This window comes from Empidonax traillii, unplaced genomic scaffold, assembly GCF_003031625.1.
Source record: "Empidonax traillii isolate 1590-97213 ecotype Southwest subspecies unplaced genomic scaffold, ASM303162v1 scaffold55:size2822071, whole genome shotgun sequence".
NCBI lineage: Eukaryota > Metazoa > Chordata > Aves > Passeriformes > Tyrannidae > Empidonax > Empidonax traillii.
The window spans coordinates 2,414,428-2,423,028 of record NW_020955248.1 but is presented as its reverse complement, the minus strand read 5'-3'; the positions used below and the strand labels follow the sequence as shown (position 1 = coordinate 2,423,028).

Genomic DNA, 8,601 nt, shown 5'->3' with positions numbered 1-8,601 from the left:
GAAAGATGTTCAGTCATAATTTCTGCTCTATCCTTGGAAATATGTCAGGTAAGGTGGTAACACTTTCTGTAAGGACAATGTTGAACAGCAGCTGCTACAGAGAGATATTTTTAAATCCAGACATCTAAGTGACTTACCTCCAGTAGTTCTTAAGAAGCTGCTTGAGAAGCACTTTGGATCATCAGTGTTGATATTAAATCAGTCCTGGAGCACAAGGGGCATTCCAAGGGCCTTGAAGAAATATAATGTTGCATCAGTACTTAAAGGGTAAACAGGACAACCTGTCAGCCAAACACTGATTTTTTTGCAAAACTGTAAGAAAGATGATATGAGTCTCTGTTGATGAAGACTTAAAGAAAGGGTAACATCTAATGCTTATCAACACTGGCTTATGGAAAAAAGATACTGCCAAACTCATCCTTTTATGATGAGATTATTAGTGACAATTTTAAACTGAAAGAAGGTAGATTAAGTTTGTGTGTAAGGAAGAAATTCTTTATGGTGAGATTGGCGAGACACTGGAATGGGTTGCCCGGAGAAGCTGTGGGTGTCCCATCACTGGAAGTGTTCAAAGTCAGGTTGGATGGGGCTTTTAGAAACCTGGCCTAGTGCAAGATGTCCCTGCCCACAGCAGAGAGGTTGTAACTAAAGATCATCTTTAGAAGGTCCCTTCCAATTCAAACAAATTTATGGTTCTATGATTCTGTGTATTTGCATTATAAAGCTAACTGATGTCATTGATGACATGACACTGTAAAGACCTTGCCTTGGTCCTACAACCTACTTGGATTAAGAGAACAGAGTAGATCAAATGGCATGTGCTAGTAGACAAAAAACTAGGCCTGCAACAGGTGTCCCCTGGAGACATTTCAAAGTTGGTAAGTCATAGGAACCACTTACTGACACAAATGTGAATTTGAACTACAGAATTAGTAAAACAAATGGAGGCTATCCCTACAACATGGGGAACACCACCCTCCCTCTGCACTCTACTTTAGTCCTTGTTTCCTTGGACAACCTGCTGACCACTTGGAGGGTAAATGAGTCTTTTGTGAAATCTCTGTCAGGATTAAGGAGGCACCTGCCCCTGGTATGACTTTTGTGAATACACATGGGAATATTGTGCTCTACCTCAGTGCCATAGCTCAGGAACGCTGGAACAGTGGGCATTTCGAAACCATTTTAGGGGTAAGTGTGTTGCAGAGCTGGTTGGGCAGAAAAGAGTAGTTTGGTCTGAGAATTACTGAAAGCTTTGCCTTTATTAAAAAAAAAACGGAAGTCCATGAAGTGAGAACTTTACCCTGTGTGCAGACTTTAGAAGGAGCACTTCAGAGGCTGAATGCTGTCTTCAGCCCCCCATTTCCCTCAATCACTTTATCAGTGTTAAATGGTGCTATTCCAGCACATAACTCCTGCATGGTAGAAAGAGAATGGAGGAGTTAATATAGCAGTTCTCAAACACATGCAAAACCAGATAAATAAAACTGTCATTTCAGTGACCTCAGGTATTGCTAACTATCAACAATGCAGCAGAGGGCTCCTGACATTCCCATTACTTCCTGGGCAAGAGATGCAGAAATAATTGAGCTGCTCATTATTTGGTTTAAAATACACACATCTTTATATCCAGTTGCATCTGACTTTGATCACTGACACTTTGTGTTCATGTGAACCACTTGCTTACATTCAAACAGCCAGTCCCTCAGCCAGATAGAAACTACAGCGGAAGTGGGATTCAACTTTTCAGAACAATGCAGAAAGGGGCATTACTGCCACTTCACAGTAAACACACATATGTCTCTGCCAGAAGTCAGACTGGTCAAATCAGCTAATAGATGAAAGAAACTCCCCTGAGAAAATTATTTGTCTGTTTTTCAGGCAAAAGAGATGGCAGACAACATACTCAGATTGTTTAGTGATCCCCTTGGGTCTTTTGCTTAGTTCTCTCATATGAATTTCAAAATGTTACCAGTTAAATATAGGAAGAATCCTGTTACTACCTCTCCGCTGGTGGCACATTTTTATTGCAGCCCAGCAAAGCATCTAGGTAGATCTTTTCTCAGTCTGTTCATGTGGAAACAGGGCAAAATAGCCCTATCATGCAACATATCACACCTCCTAGGGAAAACAAGGAAAACAGAATGCCATGTGCCTTGACTGCTGTATAGCTTTGGCCACAGAAGGATCTGTTTTCCCAGGAGAGCCCTGTAAGCGCTGCAACACTATCTTTCTTTGGTTAAGGTGATTCTAGCTGTGGTAGAAAAGAGTCTGTCATGATAGTCCAGAGATCCCACATGCTATGCAGAGTGTGAAAGGTGCTGCGTCAAACCCACTGCATTCCTTTAGATTCAACCCCTGGTTCTGCTGAGCTGGATGTCAGTGTTTTCTGATACTCAGAGAGTAGGGAAAGTAGTTGGCTGTGAGCAGTTTCTCCTTTATATTCCGTTAATTTCTGTGCATTTTCTTTCTTACATCTATCCAGATCTGGTTCCAGAATCAGCGAGCAAAGTGGAGGAAACATGAAAAATTTGGCAACTTTGGTGGCCTCCAGCATCTGACAGAAGTTGACTTCATTCCTGCTCCCAAGTCAGATTTCATAGTAAGTATCGAACACTAGGTATAAAGCCACTGAGGGAGAGACAGCTATTCTTCACCAGGTAATCAATTCACATGGGACTATCCCAGAGAAGGAGGACTGGAAAAGACAAAAATGGCAATGGGATGACAAGAAATCGCAGCAAATCTGGTCAAATAACACATTTCTTCATAATACTAAACCAGTTTTGCAAATATGCTGTGAGATGTCTCTTGCAGGATGGTCCTTCCCCATTTTGCTTCTAAATCACTTCTCCATAAATCATACTCTAATTCAAAATGTCTTTACCATCAGAAATTTCCTGAACAGGAGAAAATGAGACATTTGAGGCCACAAAGCCATGTTTCTTTACAGACAGTATCTCTTTACAACATCCCGCCTTGTTAGGCTGACTACCACTTTTTGCCCTTGACCCGTGCCATGTCCAGGACAATTAATATTATCTGGCTGGCACACAGGCTCTTTTCCTGACAAGAGGTTTTTCACGGCTAGAAAAAAGTGCATTTTGCCTTGCACTCTGAGTGACAACACACCACCAGGTTTTAGGAAGTCTATTCTTCTAAACTTTTCTACTTAATTACTGAACACCAGGGAAACAAATAAGGTTGATTGTAAATTTTATCTAAATAAAAGTCCATATTGATTCACCTGAAACTACATTTTTATTCTTGAAAGGCTCCTAGCTTAATGCCAAGAAAGCTCTCTGCTTCCTTTCCTGCTACGGGATACTACTCACCACTGCAAGGACAGCTGACAACTGCCTGGCTGCCCAGCATGCTCTCTTTCTCTCCCCACCACATGGAGCTGCTGCCCTTCCCAGAACCGTACTTGGTCTTCAATGTCCTCCCCCCTTACGGCTCGCCACTACCCCACAAGCTGGAAAGGAGCAGGATCTGTGCCAGCTCCACATAGAGGAGGACATGGGGGAGTGGGGGAGTTTGGGGGCATGCCTTCCTTCCTCACATCCATTTCGGATGTGTGCGATTCCTCTCCTCGAACAAACCTGATGGGACGATGGCTGGCTGTGGTGCAAGGTCAGCATGCTGCAGGACTGCTACCAAGAGTTGCTGCCACCTGGAGAATGTGGGCAAGAGTCACCAAAGACCAGGAAGGAGCTCTTCATCTGCCTGAGGAGCAGCACACTCTGTAGAAACCCAGCCATTCAACTGAGCACCTCTCCCCAGGGGGACGGTGCACAAAGCAGCCCTGCGAAAAGACTGGGGTTTTACTCAGCTGTGAGACAACACTGGATGACCCTATTGCACTGGTGATGTCTTGGGGAAGGAAAGATGCCTGTGATAAAGTGTGCATAGCCCCAAGATCCAGCCAAAAGGGCTTTTCTCTGCAGGTTTGGGCCGCTTTCCTCATACATCCTGGTCCTCATGCACTGGAGGTTGCAAAGAACATGTTTAGGTCAAAAATCAAACTTTCAAGATACTTTTTTTTTTTTCCCAAGCAGTTAATGAGGGAGGGGGGTGGATTTGATTTGCTATCTGTTTTTTGACTTGAATAAAAGGGCACAAACACAGTTTGAGCTGAAATATGACAGTCTGAGCTCTGGATTTGGTACCGTGAGTCTCTGGGGGCAAGAGAATTCTTCAGCTGGTTAATTAAAATGCTTATGAGGAAGCCTCTCATTTTTTGACCTGAATTAAGAAAGCTCCAAAACCCCATCAGAAACAATAACAAAAAGAGACAGCCTGAGTTTAATCTGCTACCCTTAATAGGATGATATGACCCCACAGTTTAGTTTAATTGTAGATATATAATAGGATCGGTCTGCCCACTTACAAAATGTCTCTATGCCTTATTATTTACATAATACTCATTGCCTTCCAGCATATGGTGCTTTTTTCTCCCCTCCATATTCAGGGTCCAATCCTGCTTCTACTAATACCTCCACTGACTTTCACAGGAAACACTGTTGGGAAGTACTGGTTGCACCATCTTCTGTCTTGCATCCACAGCACAAACTACACACTCACAGGGGAAGCTACTGAACAAAGCCATTACAATGTGGTCTTCTTCCCAGGAATATAATTTGTAAGGGTGGTCATTCATGACAGGTCCAAGAGAAAATCAAACTGTGACCCAGTAGTCTGCTGGGCAGGCTGTCCTGTGCATACGGGAGTGCAGGTGGGTTAACAATTCTGAATAGATTGCTTACTTCAGAAATCCCTCAGCCAGACTGCAGCTGTCAGGTCTAATGCCTTCCCGTAGCCATTAACTGTTGGTTACATAGTGGATCACAGCTTTCTGCTTGTCTGGATGGTACCAGCCTTCCGAGTACTTCAGGTTTGGAAGACCTATAAGCTACAAAGTAGCTGATCATCGCAAGGGAAAAGTTAACTCCTACCCTGTATGAGTTTCATTTCTTCAGGCCACAACTGCTCAGCAGAACTCAGATATATTGTGTCCTTCTTTTTATAGGTCTTACACAAGACCTTTTTTGCATACCTGCTTAGATCTGGACTCTATATCATCTTCATCCCTGTCATCTTATCTGTCATCTGAAGGACAGTCAAGTCAGATACAGGGCTAAACTTCAGCTCCAACGAAGAGCTTAAGCATCTAACTGATTAAAATCAACACAAATCAGTTCTGGTGTTCACCTCCTGCAACTGTAGATGACTGCATTGTAGCTGCACACACCTGAATCAAGGACCTTGGGCTGGCTTTTACGAAGAATAAGAGGTCACACTAAGGTTTCTAAGTTAGGTGCAGTCCACACATTAGTGCAGTTTTTGGGATGTGAATTGGCCCTATGTAGTGATCACGAGGAAACAGACTCAGGCATCACAGTCACCTAAAGCTAAAGGGCCATGGCTCTTTGCACAATAGACCAGGGATGCAAGCCAGCACCTGCATTGCAACAGCTTATCCTGTGGGAATATTTGTGTACCCTGGAGGAGGATTCTGAGATGATCACCTGAGCATTTTCCTTGGTCAGGATATGGAGTGTCTTAATTTCACCAGACTTTTAATCGAAACTGAGCAGTTTTCCAGAGTTATTTCCTACTTTCTATCCACTCCCATCTCTGTCTGACAATGCCACACCCAGGATTCCTACACATCATTACAGCTGCCCAGAATATGAATGAATGTTTCATGCCTCTGAAGTCCTCTAGAAGCCTTGTTTTGGATGAGGGAGGTGAGAAGGAGAGCTTAATTAACTTCATATTGAAAAATCAAAGTCTTAAGATTCCTTTTATGCTAGCAGATTTGATATTTGGAGGGTTTGTACTGATGCAGAAGAATTTTGCTTGGGCTCTCTTGTTTGTTTCTGAAATTTCAAAATTTCCCACTGGAAAGCAAATCTAGGTTTCAGGATATGTGTAGCACTTTCTTCCATATGCAGCTCATCAAATCCTAGGGAAACTTAATAGTACTGCCATGTTTTTCACCAATTTCATATTTTATTCTCAGGTGCAGCCAGAGCAAATTAACATGCAGTGGGGCTGTTTCTGGCATTGGCAGCTTATTATACCCCAACACCTTCTAGTCTTTAGGTTTTCCTCATATCTCATCTAATTGTGGTATCTTTCCCTTACTCTGCACCCCCTACCTATCTTTCAAGAAAGAAGTAATAAAGTCCACTTCTTTCATGGCTGTGTTGGTCCTTAAGACGTTACTTTCACTTTGTTTTATCCTCTGATTTTTCCAGAAAATGCCAGATTGGGCACACCAGTCTTTGGGGCATCCTAAACTCCACAGCCCTTCAGATATATAGGATTGCTTTGCTTGAGGGACAGGTCATCTAAGGAAGCTGATCACACACTAGCAAGTCCTGAGTATAGAAATGTAGTCATAGTGTTATCCTAACTTCAGAGTAATAGTCTGTGCTTTTCCTTGAGCAAGAGGCTGGGGAAAAAAAAAAAAGGGAATCCAGTTTCTCACTGCTGGCATATGACTGCCATATGTACTGCCTCAGAGTGAACTGGTCCATCAGATCTCCCACCATGTGCTACACTTGTCCCAGCCAGAAACACCCTGATCACTTCTTATCAGACTCATCCTACTTCTGAAACAAAAATGTGGGGTTATCGTCTCTATTCAAAGGGTTTAGCAGAGAATTCAGTTCAGGCTCAAATACAGTCATGATAACACTTGGTTCCCTCGGTGGATCTGAATCACTTCCCAAAAGAAGTGGCAATGAAAGGTGACAGGGTGGAGCTACATGTCCATGATCAATGGACATCCTGGAAGGCTGTTGCCACAGTCTGCTGGACCAGGTCATATTACCTTAAGAGCTTCTTGGAAACGAGTGATGGGAGAGCCCCGTCTTGTCCCAGTGCCTGATAAAAATGAGAGGCCATTATTTATGGCAGATGCTTAGAGGTTTTTCCTCACCTGATTTCAAATGACAGGGTTTACAGCCCCCTTGGGGGAGACCCCTCTGCAATCTCACAGCTTCCCATGACATTCCACTTACATTTTCCATATGACAGTTTCAACCTTTAATCTTCCCTAAAACCCCTTGTGACCTGAACAATTTCTCCCCCTGGCTTACAGCCCTGATTTCCATTTTCACACTGACTTTTCAGTAAAAGACAGTAAGAGAGCCCAGGGGCATCTAGAAAGCTTTTCTGTTATGGTTGCTGCTGTTGTTCTGTTGGGGATGGCTGGAAAAAAGAGCTGGACTTTGGAAAGTGTTGTTTACTTTTAGAGGATTTTTTTTGTTTCTTTTTTTTTTAACCTCTGTGATTGCCATGTGTTCTGATCACAGTCAGAAAGAGAGCATGCAGAGAAGGTGCTGCCTGCTCTGCAAATCCAAACAGGTATACACTAGACCTTGGGTCAAAAAAAGTTGTGATTTAAAGCATCTAAACATCTAGTTCTTCATGCGTTTTTACCAAGCTCTCTGTGCTTTTCCCACTCTGTGCTCTGACCTGACTCTACTAAGTGATTGCAAAATGCCCTTCTTCTCTTACCTTACACCTCCCCTTAGCCTGGACTATAGGTCTCACCTAAGGACCTACTTCTATTTTCTTGGTCTGCTCCCTTTTTGCCCCTGGGTAGTTTGGTTTACCTTCATTATGAGAAAACATTATCAATTCTAGCTCAGGGACCAAATGAGCCCTGATGTTTGTGCATCTCAGGGAGATCAAAGCAAAAGACTGGGTGCGAATGTGAGTTTAATTCAAAATATAATTGTCCGTGAATTAATTCAGGTGGGCTTTTATCCCATCAGGAGAGTTTGGTTCTTCCAAGAAGGACTCTTGTGACACTTCCTCCCTTCTTGTGTCCTCATGCAAATCTGTTTTCTTCCTGGGACAGCTTTACCCCTCTTCCAGGACATGTTCTTGCTTTTGCTGAAATCCATCATTTACAGTGTCTATCCAAAGACACCTGCACATAATAATTTTATTTTCAAGTGGTTAACAATAAAAACTCACCCCCTGATCTCCTGGAGCTCAACAGAGCAAAGAGGGTGAGAAGGGAAAATGCCTTTATTTCAGTTCTTCAGAACTGGAGATTCTGAAGGGACTCCGGAATTCGATCAAAAATGAACTTACTGTCAAAGTCACAAGGTGGTTTTAGATTAAATGCTTTGAAAGGAAACTCAAACAGATTTTGTTTTTAATCATCTCCAAAAAAAGAATAATCTGTGTCACAAAGAAGCAAAGCAGCAAATAATTCACTATCCGACAGCCATTTTATACATATATAATATACATTATATATATATATATATATATATATATATATATATTATAATGTCATGGACATTTCAAGGAGAGAATGTCCCCTCATGTGGTAGCTTGCTTTGGTGCTGCAATCCTTTCGGGAACGAACATATCAAGCAGTACATGTCAGCCACCTGAACAATCTGCAGCCTCTTTAAGAAATAAAGAGTGCCGGCCAGCAACCACGTGCCGGGAATTTGTAGTAGTTGTCCCTTTTTCTGCATTTTGAAACTCCCGTAGTCACGTTCTTTGCCATTGCGTTCTTTGCTTTTGTCACGCAGCTGATGCTGAGCTTACAGGACAGAAATTCACTGAAGC

The 8,601-nt window shown here is 42.6% G+C and overlaps 1 protein-coding gene and 1 long non-coding RNA gene across 3 annotated transcripts in view; one reads left to right on the top strand and one right to left on the bottom strand.

The window, feature by feature from the left end:
* Nucleotides 1-3,386, bottom strand: part of LOC114055445 — a 10,732-nt gene extending 7,346 nt beyond the window's left edge. Inside the window, exons 1-2 of one of the 2 annotated variants that reach the window (XR_003570725.1) lie at nt 2,473-3,386; nt 138-312 (exon numbers count right to left, since the gene is read on the bottom strand). This is a non-coding gene — a long non-coding RNA (uncharacterized LOC114055445). The remainder of the gene's footprint in view (nt 1-137; nt 313-2,472) is intronic. The other variant, XR_003570724.1, reaches the window with a different exon arrangement.
* ISX (intestine specific homeobox) overlaps nt 1-4,415 on the top strand; it is a 28,441-nt gene extending 24,026 nt beyond the window's left edge. Inside the window, exons 4-5 of the mRNA XM_027879565.1 lie at nt 2,483-2,599; nt 3,272-4,415. Of these exons, the coding sequence (XP_027735366.1) occupies nt 2,483-2,599; nt 3,272-3,508 (354 nt within the window). The 3' untranslated portion in view covers nt 3,509-4,415. The remainder of the gene's footprint in view (nt 1-2,482; nt 2,600-3,271) is intronic.
* Nucleotides 4,416-8,601: the final 4,186 nt, after the last annotated feature.